Source organism: Pseudorca crassidens, chromosome 6 (assembly GCF_039906515.1).
Source record: "Pseudorca crassidens isolate mPseCra1 chromosome 6, mPseCra1.hap1, whole genome shotgun sequence".
Classification (NCBI taxonomy): domain Eukaryota; kingdom Metazoa; phylum Chordata; class Mammalia; order Artiodactyla; family Delphinidae; genus Pseudorca; species Pseudorca crassidens.
Window position 1 is genome coordinate 54,468,598 of NC_090301.1, and position 22,197 is coordinate 54,490,794.

The window sequence follows — 22,197 nt, forward strand, 5'->3', positions numbered from 1 at the left end:
AGTTTTGCTTGGCTCAGAAGCCAAACTGATCATATAAAAAGTAAGAAAGACTCAAATAAAAGTAACTCTGTGGCCTTCATTTAAAAATCTTTCTTTTCACAATGCAGGAAGAACACATGTGGGGAAAAAATGTTGTAATAACTTCTCTTTCTTCTGATGTTTTACTTTCTTAGAAAAACCAAGCCCACCCGAAAAACTTGGAGTAACAAGTGTATCCAAAGATAGTGTTTCCCTGGCCTGGTTGAAGCCAGAACATGATGGTGGAAGCAGAATTGTACATTATGTCATTGAAGCACTAGAAAAAGGACAGAAAAATTGGGTGAGATGTGCAGTGGTAAAGTCAACCCATCATGTCATTTCTGGTCTGAGGGAGAATTCTGAATACTTTTTCCGGGTGTTTGCTGAAAATCAAGCTGGTCTGAGTGACCCAAGAGAGCTTCTGCTTCCTGTCCTTGTAAAGGAGCAGCTAGGTATGTCTAATTTTATGCAGAAGCAAAATTTGAAATTACTTGCATTGACTTAAGTTAATTTGCAATAAAACGTTTTTCACCTTCACCTTCCATACTCTTATTTTTCAGAACCACCTGAAATTGACATGAAGAACTTCCCAAGTCATACCGTCTATGTTAGATCTGGTTCAAACCTTAAAGTTGATATTCCAATTTCTGGAAAACCACTGCCCAAAGTGACCTTATCAAGAGATGGCGTCCCGCTGAAAGCAACCATGAGATTTAACACTGAAATTACTGCTGAGAACCTGACCATCAATCTCAAAGAAAGCATTGCTGCTGATGCTGGAAGATATGAGATCACTGCTGCCAACTCCAGTGGAACAACCAAAGCTTTCATTAACATCATCATACTGGACAGGCCTGGTCCCGCAACTGGCCCTGTTGTGATTAGTGATGTAACTGAACAGAGCGTGACTCTCAAATGGGAGCCACCTAAGTATGATGGTGGAAGTCAGGTTACCAATTACATTGTACTCAAGAGAGAGACAAGTACTGCAGTATGGACTGAAGTGTCTGCGACAGTTGCAAGAACCATGATTAAGGTCATGAAGCTGACCACAGGAGAAGAATACCAATTCCGCATCAAGGCAGAAAACCGCTTTGGCATCAGTGATCACATAGATTCGGCTTGTGTGGTTGTCAAACTACCATACAGTAAGTTGTCAAACTTTTCAAAGATCCCAGGTTTCCATATACATAAATGTTTTAAATGTCTGTATTAACCTGTGGGATTTCTCTCTTTTGTAGCAACACCTGGACCGCCATCTACACCATGGGTCACTAAAGTCACTCGAGAAAGTATCACCGTGGGCTGGCATGAACCAGTGTCCAATGGAGGCAGTGCAGTTATAGGCTATCACCTGGAAATGAAAGACAGAAACACTATCTTATGGCAGAGAGCCAACAAAATGGTCATCCGCACCACTCACTTCACAGTCACAACCATCAGTGCTGGACTCGTCTATGAATTCAGGGTGTATGCAGAAAATGCTGCTGGTATTGGAAAACCCAGCCATCCTTCAGAACCAGTCCTAGCCATTGATGCCTGCGGTATGTATTTGTCATTAGAAGGACAGTTCTCACTACTTAAAAATGCAAACCTTCTTTCTGCAAAGCAAAATAATGTTGAAATAAGTGCCACTAATCTGCTTCCTGTCATTACCACAGAACCCCCAAGAAATGTCCGTATCACTGATGTTTCAAAGAACTCTGTCAACCTTTCATGGCAACAACCAGCTTATGATGGAGGAAGCAAGATTACAGGCTACATTGTTGAGAGACGAGACCTTCCAGATGGCAGATGGGCCAAGGCCAGCTTCACCAACGTTACCGAGACTCAACTCACCGTCTCTGGCTTGACTCAGAATTCCCAGTATGAATTCCGTGTCTTTGCTAGAAATGCTATCGGTTCCATCAGCAATCCGTCCGAGGTTGCAGGCCCCATTACATGCATCGATTCTTATGGTAAGCATTTTTAGCAGTTTGAATCCCGACAGCAATTTAACTCAGTATTTTGTCTTACTTTTGTGGCCCTAATCTGTGGGTAACTTTTACTATGTACGTTGTTAGATTTTTAGAAGAAATTATGAATTAGCTGTGAGTCGTAGGAAAATTCCATAACCCCTCCAGGCCTCTTGACGTAACTGTAAAACATGAGATTTGGACTACAGGATACCTAAAGGGCTTTCTGACTTCAACCTTTTATGATGCTTTGATTACATGAGTTGGTGTTTTCACTCTTCTATTTAAAATTTTCAGCATCAACAATTAAGACCATGGTTGAATGCCCAGAGAATATTCCTCTGAAATAAGTGAAAAACTAAACAGAGGCATTAATGATGATAATATTAGCAGCAGCTAACATTTACTGGGTACTTTCCATGAATTCTCTCCCCTAGTTCTAACAGCCTTAAGATAAGCCCATTTTACAGAAGAGAAACTGAGGTTTAGAGCACTTATATAACTTCCCCAACATCAAGCAGCTCATTAACAATAGGGTGGGTATTCAAACAGACAGACTCCAGAATTCTCTCTACATGGCTGTCAGTCCAAAATACACATACTTGACCATTCTGGAAAATAAGTGGCACATTCAACTCAACAGTGCTTTGAAAATTAAAATTTCATCAGAGTTAGGTACCCTGCGACACTTTTTCTAAAAGTCCCCATTTTCAAGGATGGTATCTGGGCAAAAGTATCCACTCCCATCCTCATGCTGAGAATCCCAGGGCTTCTCTTTATGAACCAGGCTTTGTAGACACTGAGTCAGTATTTGTGAGACTGTGAAGCAAGCCAAATTAATTCTGTTTCTCAAAAATTTTAAGCAGCCTGGCAGAAAATCAGTCCAGGGAAGTTTACAGCTCTGTGAGTAGATAATTCAGAATTCAAGGGTCTGATGTGAAATGCCCCCACTTGGATACCAGCGAACTGGGAAGGGAAAATAAAAAGAATCAGAGGTAGTCAGAGGAAGGAGAACTAGAATAAAAGAAAACATATAATTCAGCTTCTGCAGGGATGCTCTCACTGCCATATCCCATTGCATCACTGGAATAAAACACCTGATAGATGTTAAAATACATTTCAAAGGCATTTAAGTCCCTGTGCAATTAGTGCAGTGTCACTGGGGTACAGAGCTTACTCACAGTCTTTCTTCCCCATCTGTGATAAAAGAGTGGCTTGTAAAATTAAATGTAAAATGTAAATAGTATTAGAACTACTTCGTGTGTATTATTTAATAAAGGCCAATGAGCTTACTTTGAAGTTGCTGCAATTATTCATTTCATCCTTGTGATTTTCTAAATATTTCTCACCTGTTTTTCTTGAAGGTGGACCCGTAATTGATCTGCCTCTAGAATATACAGAAGTTGTCAAATACAGAGCAGGTACATCTGTGAAGCTCAGAGCTGGCATTTCTGGCAAACCTGAGCCTACCATTGAGTGGTATAAAGATGATAAAGAGTTACAAACCAGTGCACTGGTGTGTGTCGAAAATACCACTGACCTTGCAGCTATACTCATCAAAGATGCAACTCGCCTTAACAGTGGAAGCTATGAATTAAAACTAAGGAATGCCATAGGCTCAGCCTCAGCCACCATCAGAGTGCAGATCCTTGGTAGGTGGTGAATACGGGCCCACATCATATTTTGTTTGCCTAAAACTTAATAATTTTAAATTAGAAGCATTTTAAAATTTACTAATATACCATTTTGTTTTTTCATTCACAGACAAACCAGGACCTCCAGGTGGACCAATTGAATTTAAGACCGTCACTGCTACAAAGATAACTCTTCTCTGGCAGCCTCCAGCAGATGATGGCGGTGCAAAAGTCACTCACTACATCGTGGAAAAGCGTGAGACAAGCCGGGTCGTGTGGTCTATGGTGTCTGAAAATTTGGAAGAGTACATCCTTACGACCACCAAAATTATCAAAGGAAATGAATACATCTTCCGGGTTCGCGCTGTGAACAAATACGGAATTGGTGATGCACTGGAATCTCACCCAGTGGTAGCAAAGAATGCATTTGGTGAGACATGATTTCATTAGAAAACTAAAATCAAATACTTGAAAATTTAAAAATAAATATAAACTGGGAGTTCCCTGGTGGTCCAGTGGTTAGGACTTGGCACTTTCACTGCCGAGGCACGGATTCGATCCCCGGTTGGGGAACTAAGATCCCTCAAGCCATGCAACGCGGCCAATAAATACATACATACATACATACTATTCTGCTAGCTTATGAATATGTTTTCAGAGCTTGATTGACTTTTATTTTCTTGTTCATCATATTGCTTCTCATTATCATCCTTTTCACCAGGTAGAAAGTATAATAAATGAAACTAATATTCTTAGATAGGATTTGAAGATTAAAAGGTAGAATTTATCAGTAATGTTGATCCTTTGAACTCATTTTCCTCTTCCTTTCTAAACAGTCACACCTGGGCCTCCGAGCGTGCCAGAGGTGACAAAGATAACCAAGAATTCGATGACTGTTGTCTGGAACAGGCCAGTTGCAGATGGTGGTAGTGACATAAGCGGCTATTTCCTTGAGAAACGAGACAAGAAGAGTCTGGGATGGTTTAAAGTCCTAAAGGAGACTATCCGTGACACCAGACAGAAAGTGACAGGACTCATGGAACACAGTGACTATCAATATCGAGTTTGTGCTGTAAATGCTGCTGGACAGGGTCCATTTTCTGAACCATCTGACTTCTACAAAGCTGCTGATCCTATTGGTAAGTGTGGTGTCTTCACCTATGTCTTCTTTCATGTCACCAAACTGTACACGATTATGTAATTACGGTACTGTGATTGGCCATGCCAGATCCTCCAGGCCCACCGGCTAAGATAAGAATTGAAGATTCAACTAAATCATCCATCACTCTTGGCTGGAGTAAACCGGTCTACGATGGGGGCAGTGCTGTTACTGGATATGTTGTTGGCATGAGACAAGGAGAGGAAGAGGAATGGACTGTTGTCTCTACAAAAGGAGAGGTCAGAACTACAGAGTATGTGGTATCTAACCTGAAACCTGGAGTCAATTACTACTTCCAGGTATCCGCTGTAAACTGTGCCGGACAAGGGGAACCTATAGAAATGACTGAACCCGTACAGGCCAAAGATATACTTGGTACGTACCTACTGGTATGATTGTGTTTTTATTTTTTTAATAGAGGAAATCACTCATTTCCTTGCTTTAAAATTCATTGTATATGCCCATTTTATGTCTACAGAGGAACCAGAGATCGACCTAGATGTGGCTTTCAGGACCTCCATTATAGCTAAAGCCGGTGAAGACGTACAAGTGTTGATTCCCTTCAAAGGCAGACCTCCACCTACTGTCACATGGAGAAAAGACGAGAAGAATCTTGGCAGTGATGCCAGATACAGCATTCAAAACACTGATTCATCTTCATTACTCACTATTCCTCAAGTCACTCGCAATGATACGGGCAAATATATTCTCACAATAGAAAATGGCGTTGGTCAGCCAACGTCTTCAACTGTGAGCGTTAAAGTGCTTGATACACCAGCTGCCTGCCAGAAACTACAGATTAAACATGTTTCTCGGGGCACAGTCACACTGCTCTGGGAGTCTCCTCTCATTGACGGAGGATCTCCCATAATTAACTACATCATTGAGAAGAAAGATGCCACCAAGAGAACATGGTCTTCAGTGTCACACAAGTGTTCTAGCACATCCTTTAAGGTAACAGATTTGTCAGAGAAAACTCCATTCTTCTTCAGAGTTCTTGCAGAAAATGAAATTGGAATCGGGGAACCCTGTGAAACTACACAGCCAGTGAAGGCTGCCGAAGTACCAGCTCCTATACGCGATCTCTCAGTGAAAGACTCAACAAAAACATCTGTTACGCTGAGCTGGACCAAGCCTGACTTTGATGGTGGTAGTGTCATCACAGATTATACTGTGGAAAGGAAAGGTGAAGGCGAACAAACATGGTCACATGCTGGCGTAAGTAAGACATGTGAAATTGAGGTTAGCCAACTCAAGGAACATTCAGTCCTGGAATTCAGAGTGTCTGCCAGAAATGAGAAAGGACTGAGTGATGGCGTCACTATTGGGCCAATTACAGTGAAAGAACTTGTAATTCCGCCGCAAGTTGACCTGTCAGAAATCCCTGGGGCACAAGTCACTGTGAGAATTGGGCATAATGTGCACCTCGAGTTACCTTATAAAGGAAAACCCAAACCATCTATCAGTTGGCTGAAAGACAGTCTGCCGTTGAAAGAAAGCGAACGTGTTCGTTTGAGTAAAACTGAAAACAAACTTACTTTGAGTATTAAGAATGCAAAGAAGGAGGATGGAGGGAAATACACCATTATTCTCGATAACGCAGTTTGTCGAAACTCATTTCCCATTACAATCATCACACTTGGCCCACCATCAAAGCCCAAAGGGCCCATTCGATTTGATGAAATCAAGGCTGACAGTGTCATCATATCATGGGATGTGCCCGATGATGATGGAGGAGGAGAAATTACCTGTTACAGCATTGAGAAGCGAGAAGCTTCACAAACTAATTGGAAGATGGTGTGTTCCAGTGTTGCCCGGACAACTTTCAAAGTTCCTAATCTAGTCAAAGATGCTGAATACCAGTTTAGAGTTAGGGCAGAAAACAGATATGGAGTCAGCCAGCCACTTGACTCAAACATCATTGTGGCAAAACACCAGTTCAGGATTCCTGGCCCCCCAGGAAAGCCAGTTACATACAATGTGACTTCTGATGGCATGTCCCTAACTTGGGATGCTCCAGTTTATGATGGGGGTTCAGAAGTTACTGGATACCATGTTGAAAAGAAAGAAAGAAATAGCATCCTGTGGCAAAGAATTAACATATCACCAATATCTGCAAGAGAACATAGAGCTACTGGACTAATGGAAGGCCTGGATTACCAGTTCCGTGTATACGCTGAAAATTCTGCCGGCCTAAGCTCACCTAGTGACCCAAGCAAATTTACCTTAGCTGTTTCCCCAGTAGGTAAGTGACTGAGGATTATTCAAATATATTTAATTCCGCAAGTGAATGTGTTAGTGACAACTCAAACACTGCTTTTCTTCCACGTATCACCTTCTCACATATTTCCTAGTCACTAGAGAGCTGGTCAGGTAAAGCAAGGGGGATGATTTTAAATCAGTCTAAAAGAGCAATTTAAAATTCTTTTTTTAAAGCCTCTGATACAAAAAAAATTGCAATTAATGGCTAAAATGAGTTTGGGGGATTTATTTATTTTCCTTCCACTGAAGATTAAGAGTTGATTACAGAAATAACGATGCCTTTAACTTGCATCTAATTTATAGACCCACCTGGCACTCCTGACTACATTGATGTCACCCGGGAAACCATCACTCTGAAATGGAACCCACCACTGCATGATGGAGGCAGTAAGATTGTCGCCTACAACATCGAGAAACGGCAAGGGAGCGATCGCTGGACCAGATGCAACTTTAGTGATGTCAGCGAATGCCAGTACACGGCAACAGGACTTAGTCCTGGGGATCGATATGAGTTCAGAATACTTGCAAGAAACGCTGTTGGAACCATAAGCCCGCCCTCACAGTCTTCTGGCGTTATTATGACAAGGGACGAAAATGGTAAGCATTTACAACCAATTTCCAATGTAACTAAGAGCATTCACATTTTTAAAAATATATATATATATATTTGGGGGGGGGGCTGGTCTATAAAAATGGGAAGAGAAACAACGTTTCATACAGATTACCAAAGGTTGTTAGGTGGATGAATTCGATTTTCTACCTTTCAGATGAAGAGAAGAAAAAAATGTAATTAGCATCAATTCTTTTTACCACGTCTATTATTTCATTTCCATATAAATAGCATGCAAGTGGGAATGAGTTTTTAGCTTTGTGATTTCAGTCATTTATAATAAATGAAGAAAAAAAGGTCCCAAGAATAACTGTCCCTCTCGACTGAAGTTACTAAAACACAACACAGGTCCAACAGCACAATTATCACCTTGCCTGAGTGCAGCTGATGGCCCCGCACAGGAACTTGTTTGAATATGCAGCAGTATTAGGAAGTAAATGATCTGTAAATGTTTCATTTCTCTTTTTACAAATGGAAATGCAAGATTAATAACATGACAGATATAACAAAGGCGATAACCTAATAATATGCAAATGTTTAACCCCATAGTCTAAATTCTCAACTATCAATCCTTTCAAAATAGCCTTTGGTATAAGCATTACCCTTTCAGGCTTTATGATATGGTGCTAATGAAAAACATGCTTATTTAAGTCTTTATTAAGCCAAACTAATGCATATTGTCTCTTTCTTTTATAGTTGCACCAATTGTAGAGTTTGGCCCTGAGTACTTTGATGGTGTCACTATTAAGTCTGGAGAGAGCCTTAGAATTAAAGCTTTGGTGCAAGGACGGCCAGTACCTCGAGTAACTTGGTTCAAAGATGGAGAAGAAATTGAGAAGAGGATGAATATGGAAATAACCGATGTCCTTGGATCCACCAGCCTCTTTGTTAGAGATGCTACTCGGGACCATCGTGGTGTATACACAGTGGAAGCCAAAAATGCATCTGGCTCCACAAAAGCAGAAATTACAGTGAAAGTACAAGGTACTCATAAAATAGCTTCTTAATCTTACAACGTACAGGACTTGGATTAAAGACATGCCTGATTGCATTTTAATGGACAAGGAGAAAGAAACTAACTCTGGAACCTTTTTCTTACAGATACACCAGGAAAACCAGTTGGGCCAATAAGATTCACCAGTATAACTGGCGAGAAGATGACCTTGTGGTGGGATGCTCCACTCAATGACGGCTGTGCTCCCGTATCGCACTACATCATTGAAAAACGGGAAACCAGCAGACTTGCTTGGGCGCTAATTGAGGATAATTGTGAAGCCCTCAGCTATACCGCCACTAAACTAATAACTGGCAATGAATACCAATTCCGTATTTCTGCAGTCAACAAGTTTGGAGTTGGCAGGCCACTGGATTCTGACCCAGTGGTTGCTCAAATACAGTACAGTAAGCGACTGTTTTTACTAAGTGGTACTATGTCATAAGGTTAACTTCCAAGCAAATGTGTCTAATTGGTTTATTTCTTTCTTTGTTTTCATTTTACAGCTATTCCCGATTCCCCTGGCACTCCAGAACCTAGTAATGTAACAGGCAATAGCATTACCCTGACATGGGCAAGGCCAGAATCAGATGGTGGCAGTGAAATTCAACAGTACATCCTTGAAAGGAGAGAAAAGAAAAGCACACGATGGGTGAAAGTCATCAGCAAACGACCAATCTCTGAGACAAGATTCAAAGTCACCAGTCTGACAGAGGGCAATGAGTATGAATTCCATGTCATGGCTGAAAATGCTGCAGGAGTAGGACCTGCAAGTGGTATCTCAAGACTAATCAAATGTAGAGAGCCAGTCAACCCACCAAGTGCTCCCACTGTGGTCAAAGTGACAGACACATCAAAGACAACTGTGAGCTTAGAATGGTCTAAGCCAGTGTTTGACGGAGGGATGGAGATAATTGGGTATATTATTGAAATGTGCAAAGCTGACTTAGGAGACTGGCACAAGGTGAATGCAGAAGGATGGGTGAAAACAAGATATACAGTTACTGATCTACAAGCAGGTGCAGAATACAAATTCCGGGTTAGCGCTGTCAATGGTGCTGGAAAAGGAGACAGCTGTGAAGTGACCGGCACCATTAAAGCAGTTGACCGATTATCAGCTCCTGAGTTAGACATCGATGCCAACTTCAAGCAGACTCATATTGTGAGAGCTGGGGCCAGTATTCGCCTCTTCATTGCCTATCAGGGTAGACCGACTCCGACAGCTGTGTGGAGCAAACCTGACTCTAACCTTAGCATTCGGGCTGATATCCATACAACAGACTCCTTCAGCACCCTCACCGTGGAAAACTGCAACCGAAACGACGCAGGGAAATATACCCTTACTGTGGAAAACAACAGCGGTATTAAGTCAATCACATTCACCGTAAAGGTGCTAGACTCTCCAGGCCCACCTGGCCCAATTACCTTCAAGGATGTGACCCGGGGATCTGTTACATTGATGTGGGATGCCCCTCTCCTTGATGGGGGTGCCCGAATCCATCACTACGTGGTAGAGAAACGAGAAGCCAGTCGCCGTAGTTGGCAGGTAGTCAGTGAAAAATGCACTCGTCAGATCCTCAAGGTCAACGACCTGGTAGAAGGCGTTCCATACTATTTCCGTGTTTCTGCAGAAAATGAGTATGGTGTTGGTGAACCCTATGAAATGCCAGAACCAATGGTAGCCACAGAACAGCCTGCTCCACCAAAGAGACTTGATGTCATTGACACAAGCAAATCCTCTGTGGTCTTAGCTTGGCTTAAACCTGACCATGATGGAGGCAGCCGCATCTCTGGCTACCTGCTCGAAATGAGACAAAAGGGATCTGACTTCTGGGTTGCAGCTGGTCACACCAAACAGCTGACTTTCACGGTGGAGCACCTCACTGAGAACACTGAATATGAATTCCGCGTGAAGGCCAAGAATGATGCTGGCTACAGTGAACCAAGGGAAGCCTTCTCTTCTGTCATCATCAAGGAGCCTCAAATTGAGCCCACAGCTGATCTCACTGGAATTACCAATCAGCTCATAACTTGCAAAGCAGGCAGCACGTTTACCATTGACGTGCCAATCAGTGGTCGTCCCACCCCCAAAGTAACATGGAAGCTTGAAGAAATGAGACTTAAGGAGACAGATCGAGTGAGTATCACAACAACAAAAGACAGAACCACCCTGTCTGTAAAGGACAGCATGAGAGGTGACTCTGGAAGGTACTTCCTGACCCTGGAAAATACAGCTGGTGTCAAAACATTTAACATCACAGTTGTGGTCATTGGAAGGCCAGGTCCAGTAACTGGCCCCATTGAAGTCTCATCTGTCTCAGCTGAATCATGCATCCTGTCATGGGCTGAACCTAAAGATGATGGAGGCACCGATATTACTAATTACATAGTTGAAAAGCGTGAGTCAGGTACAACAGCTTGGCAGCTTGTCAATTCCAGCGTCAAGCGCACTCAGATTAAAGTCACTCATCTCACAAAATACATGGAATATTCTTTCCGTGTCAGTTCAGAGAACAGATTTGGTGTCAGCAAGCCTCTGGAATCAGCACCAATCGTTGCTGAGCATCCATTTGGTAAGAAAAATAAAAATCGTACTTCCAAGTCTCTATTATAGTTAAATATTTCCCCTGAATTTTATAAAACTGTATTCATATTTGATACCTTTGCTTATATTTAGTCCCACCAAGTGCACCTACCAGACCTGAGGTCTACCATGTGTCTGCCAATACCATGTCTATTCGCTGGGAAGAACCCTATCATGATGGTGGCAGTAAAGTCATCGGCTACTGGGTTGAGAAGAAAGAACGTAACACCATTCTTTGGGTGAAAGAAAACAAACTGCCATGCTTAGAGTGCAACTACAAAGTGACCAGTTTGGTAGAAGGACTGGAATATCAGTTCAGAACGTACGCACTCAATGCCGCAGGCGTTAGCAAAGCCAGTGAAGCATCAAGACCTATGATGGCTCAAAACCCAGTTGGTAGGTATCAGAATTTAAGGGTACATTTGTTTATCACCGTCATCACCATCATCGTCATCATTATTGGTACTAGCAAAATTCAGAGTTGCATTTAACCTTATTTTTGCATCCCTTCCAGATGCACCAGGAAGACCAGAGGTGACAGATGTCACCAGATCAACGGTGTCACTGATCTGGTCTGCCCCAGTGTATGATGGAGGCAGCAAGGTTGTAGGCTACATCATAGAGCGTAAGCCAGTCAGTGAAGTTGGAGATGGTCGCTGGCTCAAGTGCAACTACACCATTGTATCTGACAATTTCTTCACCATTACTGCTCTCAGTGAAGGAGACGCTTACGAATTCCGTGTGTTGGCCAAGAATGCAGCAGGCGTAATTAGCAAAGGATCAGAATCTACAGGCCCCATCACTTGCCGAGATGAATACGGTAAAGAATAGTCAATGCTCTCCTTTTAAATTATCACAATTTCTGTAACAGTAAACTATCATATATTCATTCACATCTATTTTGCCTATGACAGCTCCACCCAAAGCCGAACTCGATGCCAGATTACAGGGTGATCTGGTTACCATCAGAGCAGGCTCGGATCTTGTTCTCGATGCTGCAGTTGGTGGCAAACCTGAACCCAAAATTATCTGGACCAAAGGGGACAAGGAACTAGATCTCTGTGAAAAAGTCTCTCTGCAGTACACTGGCAAACGAGCAACTGCTGTGATCAAGTTCTGTGACAGAAGTGACAGTGGAAGATACACTTTAACGGTGAAGAATGCCAGTGGGACCAAGGCCGTGTCTGTCGTGGTCAAAGTTCTCGGTAAGTACGTCAAATGATCTTTGATTTTCATAGCTTTCTCAAGCGTGGGCAGAAAGAAACACCTTCCTCATTGCTCGTCCTTACACCTGTTTCAGATTCCCCAGGCCCATGTGGAAAGCTCACCGTCAGCAGAGTAACAGAGGAGAAGTGCACTTTAGCCTGGAGCCTTCCTCAGGAAGATGGAGGTGCAGAAATAACTCACTACATCGTGGAAAGACGCGAGACTAGCAGACTCAACTGGGTGATTGTGGAAGGCGAATGCCCAACCCTATCCTATGTGGTTACCAGACTCATCAAGAACAACGAATACATATTCCGAGTGCGGGCAGTAAACAAATATGGCCCTGGTGTGCCTGTTGAATCAGAGCCCATTGTCGCCAGAAACTCCTTCAGTGAGTATTAACATTCAAACAGTTCAGCAGTTGAAATGTAATGGGATCAGGGAGAAGGGAGGACAGTCATAGCAATAGTGATTCTGTGCGATTCTGATCATCCTTTTATTTTCATAAAAATATAAATAGCTATTCCATCACAACCTGGCATACCTGAAGAAGTTGGGGCTGGCAAAGAGCATATCATCATTCAGTGGACAAAACCTGAATCTGACGGTGGCAACGAGATCAGCAACTATCTAGTAGACAAACGTGAGAAGAAGAGCTCGCGCTGGACGCGTGTGAACAAAGACCATGTGGTGTATGATACCAGGCTGAAGGTGACTGGCCTGATGGAAGGTTGTGATTACCAGTTCCGGGTGACCGCAGTAAATGCTGCTGGTAACAGCGAACCCAGCGAAGCTTCCAACTTTATCTCTTGCAGAGAACCATCATGTGAGTTCCAAGAATCATACATAACCCTAATGCCCAACAAAACCACATTACAAATAATTTTCCAACATGCCATTTCCAATAACTTGTAGAATTTGTGAATGGTCTAGAAAGTCATATGCTTATTAGAAGGATCTTAAATACAGCCTAAGACAGAAAACATTTCAACTACTACTTCTGTCAATAAGTTAGCAGTTACATTGCTAAAAACTGTTGCAGTATTTTCCAATCTGTGAAAAAAATAAACTATTCTACTACCAATATGAAAGGGATGTATTTTGCAAATCTTCCTAAGAATGGAGAGAATTTTGTTGTAATGATAATAACTACTGAAAAGAAAAAAAAGACAACATCTCTTTTAAGAGGCTTAGCAGAGCATAAAGCTTCTTGTATTTTAGCAAGCACCTAACAAAATAATTGTCACAAAAGCTTCAGAAATAAGTGGCAAATCCTTGTACAAAGTTTAAGCCCAAGAACTAAAAGCAATAAATCACTTGGATTGAATCGAGGAAGTAGAAGAAACTTATTCCTGTACTTATTAGCAATGTAGAGGTGACGAGTGATATTAACCCTGTTGAAAGCTGAGCAACTAAAGAAAAGTCCCTGAGAATGGGTACTGTCAGCAATGAGCTTAGCAGGACACAGCATAGCTAGCCAAAGTGGCCAAAAAGAAACATCTACCTTTCTAAAGAAGTTTAACTCTTAAAACAATAATAATAGTAATAATAGAGCATACAGTGCTATCCTGCAACGTCAGAAGAGCCTAGTTACAAAGAGTATCTTGGTGAGTGTGGACAAAGAAGAGTAATGCCTCAGTGAGTCTTGAAAACCAAAAATACAAATCTCAAGCTTCCTTATTTGTGTAATACCTGCATCCTTATTTTAAAATTTCATAGATACCCCTGGACCACCTTCTGCTCCGAGAGTTGTAGATACCACCAAACACAGCATTAGTTTAGCCTGGACCAAGCCCATGTATGACGGTGGCACTGACATCATAGGATATGTTCTTGAAATGCAAGAGAAGGACACTGACCAGTGGTACCGAGTGCATACCAAGACCACAATAAGAAATAATGAATTCACTGTGACAGACCTTAAGATGGGCCAGAAATACTCCTTCAGAGTCGCTGCTGTGAACGTGAAGGGCATGAGTGAATACAGCGAGTCAACTGCTGAAATTGAGCCCATGGAAAGACTAGGTATTTATGATATAAGGTTTTAGGTGAATTATTTTCTCATCACACCTGTTCATGAATTAATTAAGTTTTGACATTTACTTTCCAGAAATACCGGATCTTGAGCTTGCAGATGATTTAAAGAAGATTGTGACCATCAGAGCTGGGGCCTCGTTGCGGCTGATGGTGTCTGTATCTGGAAGACCACCACCCGTCATCACATGGAGCAAGAAGGGCATTGACCTTGCAAGCCGGGCGATCATTGACAACACTGAGAGTTACTCTTTACTTATTGTGGACAAAGTTAACCGGTATGATGCTGGAAAATACACCATTGAAGCTGAAAACCAATCTGGCAAGAAATCAGCAACTGTCCTTGTTAAAGTATATGGTAAGTATTTGTCTTAAAATCAACTATGCTGTGAGCAGATTCTTTAAAAAGATACACCTTGACCTCTGATTATCACCTCTCTAAAAGGAACTATGTTGAGTATATTTTCCTGCCCCCCAAAAAATCTATCAACCAATCAGGCAAACAGGAAGTATGGATCTTTCATTCTCTTGTTTTAGATACTCCTGGTCCCTGTGCTTCAGTGAAAGTTAAGGAAGTATCAAGAGATTCTGTGACCATTACTTGGGAAGTTCCCACAATTGACGGTGGAGCTCCTGTCAACAATTACATTATTGAGAAGCGTGAAGCTGCCATGAGAGCATTCAAAACAGTAACTACCAAATGCAGCAAGACGCTCTACAGAATTTCTGGACTTATAGAAGGAACCATGTACTATTTCAGAGTGCTGCCAGAAAATATTTATGGCATTGGAGAACCTTGTGAAACATCTGATGCAGTTCTGGTCTCAGAAGTACCTTTGGTGCCTGTGAAGCTAGAAGTTGTCGATGTCACCAAATCGACTGTTACCCTTGCCTGGGAAAAACCACTCTACGATGGTGGTAGCCGGCTCACTGGCTATGTTCTTGAGGCCTGCAAAGCTGGCACCGAGAGATGGATGAAGGTTGTCACCTTAAAACCCACAGTCCTAGAGCACACTGTTATTTCCTTAAATGAAGGTGAACAGTACTTATTTAGAGTAAGGGCACAAAACGAGAAAGGTGTGTCAGAACCAAGAGAGATCATCACAGCCGTGACTGTACAAGACCTCAGAGGTATGTACCGAATCACCAAAATAACAATAATAGTAAAGGAAAGTGAAAGAAACATTCAGAATTCATGACACTTTGTCATTAGAAATAATACTTATGAATAAATGCCTACTTTTTCTCATAGTGTTGCCAGCAATCGATCTTTCTACAATGCCTCAAAAGACCATCCACGTCCCAGCCGGCAGACCAGTAGAGCTGGTGATACCAATTGCTGGTCGCCCACCTCCTGCTGCTTCCTGGTTCTTTGCTGGCTCTAAACTAAGAGAATCAGAGCGTGTCACAGTTGAAACTCATACTAAGGTAGCTAAATTAACCATTCGTGAAACCACTATCAGAGATACTGGAGACTATATACTTGAACTGAAGAATGCAACCGGAACTACTTCAGAGACCATTAAAGTTATCATTCTCGGTAAGGATGAGAGACCAAGACACAAGCAAGCTGTTGTTGTTTAGTCACCCAATTTTGATTTGAAGTGAAAATTAACCTCCGGGATTTCTTTTTTTTTTCATAGACAAGCCTGGCCCACCAACTGGGCCTGTCAAGATTGAAGAAATTGATGCTACTTCAGTGACCATTTCCTGGGGACCGCCTGAACTGGACGGTGGTGCTCCACTGAGTGGCTACGTGGTAGAACAACGTGATGCCCATCGTCCAGGGTGGCTGCCAGTGTCTGAATCAGTGACTAGAACAACATTTAAGTTTACCAGACTCACTGAAGGAAACGAGTATGTGTTCCGTATCGCTGCGACAAACCGCTTCGGGATCGGCTCGTACTTGCAATCTGAGGTCATAGAATGTCGCAGCCTCATCAGTAAGTCCTGGACGCCCGCCCCCACTCTCCCCACCTCTGATTCTAAATATTAACAAGAAGGAATTTATTCTTAATATACCCTTATGTAAGTAAAAATAGGTCACAAAGTTAATCCCAGGGTCTTTCCAAGGTTTCTAAACCTCCTTTTCTTGGAAGTTTTCAACATGGTTGGGGTTTTTTTTTTAATGGAAGAAAGAGAGGAGGGAGTTAGGGAAGGATGGATGGAAGGAAAGGGGGGAGGGAGGACTGGCTGTTACAGTGAGAAACAATACAGAATACATGCTTAATAAATGTTTATAAAATGGAAGAAAATGAGGAACAGCAAGAAAAGTACAAAAATGAAAACACGAGAAAAACAGTTGCAAGAGTCTTATATGTACCATTTTAAGATGGTATATACGAGACACACTTATACAAATGTACGAGTCTTCAATTTATTCATGGTGCCATGTTGTGTTTACCTCTGTCTTGCTGCAGATATTCCTGGACCTCCAGAAACATTACAGATATTTGATGTCTCACGTGAGGGCATGACACTTACTTGGTACCCACCAGAAGATGACGGTGGCTCCCAAGTGACTGGATATATTGTGGAGCGCAAAGAAGTGAGATCAGATCGATGGGTCCGTGTAAATAAAGTACCAGTGACGATGACACGGTACCGTTCCACTGGCCTTACTGAAGGCTTAGAATACGAACACCGTGTCACAGCCATTAACGTGAGAGGAACTGGAAAACCAAGCCGTCCTTCCAAACCCACCATTGCCATGGATCCAATTGGTAAATACCTTTTGTATAAGTTTACTGAGGTATAATGTGGCAACAGTCACCCTTCTGAAATATAGAATTCTATATGTTTTGTATAACCACCACCACAATCAAAATATAGAATATTTCCAACAGCTCAAAAAGTTCAGTTGTGTCCTCTGTCATCAATCCCCTCCCCACTCCAACCCCGGGCAACTTTGGGCAAATAACTTTTTATATTCTTCTCTTGAGTCTATTTCTCCTGCTTTAAAATGGAACTCACAATACACACCCTATATCACAGTTAAAATTGTAAAGCAAGTTAATATTTCTGGAAGCACTTTAAAAACTGATGGTAAATGTAAGATAGTATTAGTGATTATAAGCAAAGCACAAATAAGACAAAGGAAAAACCAAGAGCTTTAAGTAATGTTAACTGATTAAAATGAATTAAACATTTACAAAATGAAAAATATTCTACTGTTATAGTCCATGTTTCCACAACTCACTGAAATTGTTAGGTGGTGCATTCGATTTTCAACTTTGCAGAAACTTTAACAAGTATGTTGTTGTCTTATTCTTATTCCCAGCTCCTCCAGGAAAGCCACAAAACCCAAGAGTTACTGATACAACAAGGACATCAGTCTCCCTGGCCTGGAGTGTTCCAGAAGATGAAGGAGGATCTAAAGTCACAGGCTACTTGATCGAAATGCAAAAAGTTGATCAATATGAATGGACCAAATGCAACACCACCCCAACCAAGATTCGGGAGTATACTCTCACACACCTACCTCAGGGCGCTGAATACAGATTCCGTGTCCTAGCTTGTAACGCTGGTGGACCTGGGGAGCCCGCTGAGGTACCAGGAACAGTCAAAGTCACGGAAATGCTTGGTAAGACATATGATCATTTACTTTCTGCTGTAATTGCCTTAAGACTTGTTTCCTACACCCGCCTCCCAAAATGCTAATTGTAACCCTACCTTTCTTCCCAGAATATCCTGACTATGAACTTGATGAAAGATACCAGGAAGGTATCTGTGTAAGACAAGGTGGGGTCATCAGACTTACCATACCAATCAAAGGAAAACCATTCCCAATATGTAAATGGACCAAGGAAGGCCAAGATATTAGTAAGCGTGCCATGATTGCAACCTCTGAAACTCACACTGAGCTTGTAATCAAAGAAGCAGACAGGGATGATTCTGGCACTTACGACCTGGTTCTGGAAAACAAATGTGGCAAGAAGGCTGTCTACATCAAGGTCAGGGTGATAGGAAGTCCCAACACTCCAGAAGGACCACTTGAATATGACGACATACAAGCTCGCTCTGTAAGGGTCAGTTGGAGACCCCCTGCCGATGATGGTGGTGCTGACATCTTAGGCTACATCCTCGAGAGACGAGAAGTGCCTAAAGCCGCCTGGTACACCATCGACTCCAGAGTCCGAGGTACATCTCTGGTTGTAAAAGGCCTCAAAGAAAATGTGGAGTACCATTTCCGTGTTTCAGCAGAAAACCAGTTTGGAATAAGCAAACCCTTGAAATCTGAGGAACCAGTCATACCAAAAACACCACTGAGTAAGTGCTCTTCCAACCATAACACTGTAAAAATCCTCTCAGTGCTCTTTTGTTTCGAAAGGAAAGCCACCAGCTTACAAGAGTTGGGACTGCATTCTAACACATGTGTTTTCCATTTACATTCCTAGACCCTCCCGAGCCTCCAAGCAATCCCCCAGAAGTACTAGATGTGACCAAGAGTTCTGTCAGCCTGTCCTGGTCCCGGCCCAGAGACGATGGTGGTTCTCGGGTCACAGGCTACTACATTGAACGCAAGGAGACATCAACTGACAAGTGGGTCAGACACAACAAGACTCAGATCACCACCACAATGTACACCATCACCGGGCTTGTTCCCGACGCGGAATATCAGTTCCGCATCATCGCACAGAATGACGTTGGCCTAAGCGAGACCAGCCCTGCTTCTGAACCAGTTGTTTGCAAAGATCCATTTGGTAAGGAAAGAGTTTCCAAAGGGGTTAGAATCAGAGAGGCAAACCACCTTTGCTGTTTTTCTTTTACTTCAGCAGGAAAGCTGATTTCCTTTTCAACTGTTTTCAAATATTTCAGATAAGCCAAGCCAACCTGGAGAACTCGAGATTCTTTCAATATCCAAAGACAGCGTCACTCTACAATGGGAGAAACCTGAATGCGATGGTGGCAAAGAAATCCTTGGATACTGGGTTGAATATAGACAATCTGGAGACAGTGCCTGGAAGAAGAGCAGTAAGGACCGCATCAAGGACAGGCAATTCACAATAGGGGGTTTGCTGGAAGCTACGGAGTATGAATTCAGGGTTTTTGCTGAGAATGAGACAGGGCTGAGCAGACCTCGAAGAACCGCTATGTCTGTAAAGACGAAACTAACATGTAAGTAGCCATTAGTTCTCTGCTTATGGTTTACAAACTGAGCAACATGTTAAGGCTAATTCTTCCTCTGGACTAAGTAGATCTCCAGAAAGCTTTACTGGAGAGCAAGTGTTTGGAAAGAAATCACTCACTCTGGCATATGCACACACAGGGAATAGTTGATGCTTCTAGAGGAAGTCATTCCAAGCACATAACCTCAGCAGTGAACTGTTAGGTGCAGTGAACTGATTCCTAAAGCAATTTCTCCCTTGAATACAATGGTGGTTTTTTTTAATACTCCTAGTAAGACTTGAAGGGTCAACAAATGTACCCCACTTCAGTGAACCTAAGTAAGGGCAAATCTACAGATTTATAGAGAATTAATATTTCCCCAAAACCCTATACATTGTTAATACCTCCCGATCATAAAAAGTCACTCTACATAATAATATGATGATGTGCTCATTGAATCTCTACTTTCCAGATGATCCTCCAGTCACTGTGAAGCCTTTTTAAGAATTAGACTCATACGTAAATAATGGTGTCTAATGAAGTATTAGTCAATAGGATGAATTCATTCCTGATATACAAGGACAGAGGATTATAGATTCAGTAGTAACAATAATGCATTAATGTTATCTTTCATACCCTTCAGCTGGAGAGGCCCCAGGAGTACGCAAAGAAATGCAGGATGTCACCACCAAACTGGGTGAAGCTGCTCAACTCTCATGCCAGATTGTTGGAAGGCCTCTACCAGACATTAAATGGTACCGATTTGGTAAGGAGCTGATACAAAGCCGCAAGTACAAAATGTCTTCAGATGGACGCACACATACTCTAACAGTAATGACCGAGGAACAAGAAGATGAAGGCGTTTATACCTGCATAGCTACCAATGAGGTTGGAGAAGTAGAATCCAGTAGTAAGCTTCTCCTGCAAGCAACGCCACAATTCCATCCCGGTTACCCACTGAAAGAGAAGTATTACGGTGCTGTGGGGTCAACGCTTCGACTTCACGTTACATACATTGGCCGTCCAGTACCTGCCATCACTTGGTTCCATGGCCAGAAACGTTTGCAAAACTCAGAAAACATTGCTATTGAAAACACTGAGCAGTATACTCATCTCGTCATGAAGAATATCCAACGTAAGACTCACGCTGGGAAATACAAAGTTCAGCTCAGTAATGTTCTTGGAACGGTGGATGCCATCCTTGATGTGGAAATACAAGGTATTTTATTTTCATTTTCAGTGGGTTTTGTTGTTGTTGTTGTTTTTAAAGAAAAAAGAAAAATATCCTGGGAGACACACTACAGAAACCACTCCAATTGTATTTTCTCCCAACAGATAAACCAGACAAACCTACAGGACCAATTGTGATTGAAGCTCTATTGAAGAACTCTGTGGTGATCAGCTGGAAACCACCTGCAGATGACGGAGGCTCCTGGATCACCAATTATGTGGTAGAGAAATGTGAGGCCAAGGAAGGGGCTGAATGGCAATTGGTGTCTTCAGCCATCTCAGTGACAACCTGTAGAATTGTGAACCTCACAGAAAATGCTGGGTATTACTTCCGGGTTTCGGCTCAGAACACGTTTGGCATCAGTGACCCTCTAGAAGTCTCCTCAGTTGTGATCATTAAGAGTCCATTTGGTGAGTACAACCTCTACAATCTTCCTATGGCAAAATTCCATCTGTATGTGAAACTTTTTTTTTAAACAGAAATAACTTTTGAAAGGAGATAGCAAAGATTCAGCTAAAGTACAAGTGCCTTTTATCTCACTTAAATTGAATTTTTGCTTATCTAAAAGGGCACACGTATACCCCATCCCCTTTTTCTCTAAAAACGAACTTTGTGTTGCAGTAAGTTTCTCAGCATAAAGTAACCAATTTCATTTTTCTGGATTAGTTATTCTTAATAGAACTTTGGGTTCATAACATTTTATTTTTTATAAAATAAGCTCTTCATAAAGCTGTTTGTTTCACCCCATGAGTCAAATGCTTTTTGTTTTAAACAGAAAAGCCAGGTGCTCCTGGCAAACCAACTATTGCTGCTGTCACAAAAGATTCTTGTGTTGTGGCCTGGAAGCCACCTGCCAGTGATGGAGGGGCAAAGATTAGAAATTACTACCTTGAGAAGCGTGAGAAGAAGCAGAACAAGTGGATTGCTGTGACAACAGATGAAATTCGAGAAACCGTCTTTTCAGTGCAAAACCTTATTGAAGGTCTTGAATATGAGTTCCGTGTGAAATGTGAAAACCTAGGTGGGGAAAGCGAATGGAGTGAAATATCAGAACCTGTCATTCCCAAATCTGATGTCCCAATTCAGGCACCACACTTTAAAGAGGAACTGAGAAATCTAAATGTCAGATATCAGAGCAATGCTACTTTGGTCTGCAAAGTGACTGGTCATCCAAAACCAATTGTGAAATGGTACAGACAAGGCAAAGAAATCATCGCAGATGGATTAAAGTACAGGATTCAAGAGTTTAAGGGTGGCTACCACCAGCTCATCATTGCAAGCGTCACAGATGATGATGCCACAGTTTACCAAGTCAGAGCTACCAACCAAGGAGGGTCTGTGTCTGGCACTGCCTCCTTGGAAGTAGAAGGTAAAAACAAATCAGCAAACATCATTTTGGTG

General features: G+C 42.1%; 2 protein-coding genes across 50 annotated transcripts in view; one reads left to right on the forward strand and one right to left on the reverse strand.

Annotated features, from left to right (window-relative positions):
* The window catches only part of TTN (titin), a 282,014-nt gene that overhangs the window by 249,802 nt on the left and 10,015 nt on the right, over positions 1-22,197 (forward strand). For all 41 annotated transcript variants that reach the window (XM_067741398.1, XM_067741403.1, XM_067741365.1 and 38 more), the window contains 31 exons: positions 174-470; positions 579-1,166; positions 1,260-1,562; positions 1,680-1,976; positions 3,338-3,625; positions 3,738-4,037; positions 4,444-4,746; positions 4,836-5,141; positions 5,245-7,011; positions 7,332-7,625; positions 8,335-8,622; positions 8,740-9,039; positions 9,139-11,205; positions 11,310-11,612; positions 11,731-12,036; positions 12,131-12,421; positions 12,517-12,813; positions 12,943-13,248; positions 14,142-14,447; positions 14,533-14,814; positions 14,994-15,587; positions 15,709-15,996; positions 16,100-16,399; positions 16,877-17,179; positions 17,737-18,039; positions 18,141-18,725; positions 18,854-19,159; positions 19,275-19,574; positions 20,209-20,784; positions 20,901-21,206; positions 21,572-22,165. In XM_067741398.1, coding sequence (XP_067597499.1) covers positions 174-470; positions 579-1,166; positions 1,260-1,562; positions 1,680-1,976; positions 3,338-3,625; positions 3,738-4,037; positions 4,444-4,746; positions 4,836-5,141; positions 5,245-7,011; positions 7,332-7,625; positions 8,335-8,622; positions 8,740-9,039; positions 9,139-11,205; positions 11,310-11,612; positions 11,731-12,036; positions 12,131-12,421; positions 12,517-12,813; positions 12,943-13,248; positions 14,142-14,447; positions 14,533-14,814; positions 14,994-15,587; positions 15,709-15,996; positions 16,100-16,399; positions 16,877-17,179; positions 17,737-18,039; positions 18,141-18,725; positions 18,854-19,159; positions 19,275-19,574; positions 20,209-20,784; positions 20,901-21,206; positions 21,572-22,165 — 13,944 coding nt within the window. The remainder of the gene's footprint in view (positions 1-173; positions 471-578; positions 1,167-1,259; positions 1,563-1,679; positions 1,977-3,337; positions 3,626-3,737; positions 4,038-4,443; positions 4,747-4,835; positions 5,142-5,244; positions 7,012-7,331; positions 7,626-8,334; positions 8,623-8,739; positions 9,040-9,138; positions 11,206-11,309; positions 11,613-11,730; positions 12,037-12,130; positions 12,422-12,516; positions 12,814-12,942; positions 13,249-14,141; positions 14,448-14,532; positions 14,815-14,993; positions 15,588-15,708; positions 15,997-16,099; positions 16,400-16,876; positions 17,180-17,736; positions 18,040-18,140; positions 18,726-18,853; positions 19,160-19,274; positions 19,575-20,208; positions 20,785-20,900; positions 21,207-21,571; positions 22,166-22,197) is intronic.
* PLEKHA3 (pleckstrin homology domain containing A3) overlaps positions 1-22,197 on the reverse strand; it is a 138,381-nt gene that overhangs the window by 56,764 nt on the left and 59,420 nt on the right. The window lies entirely within an intron of this gene.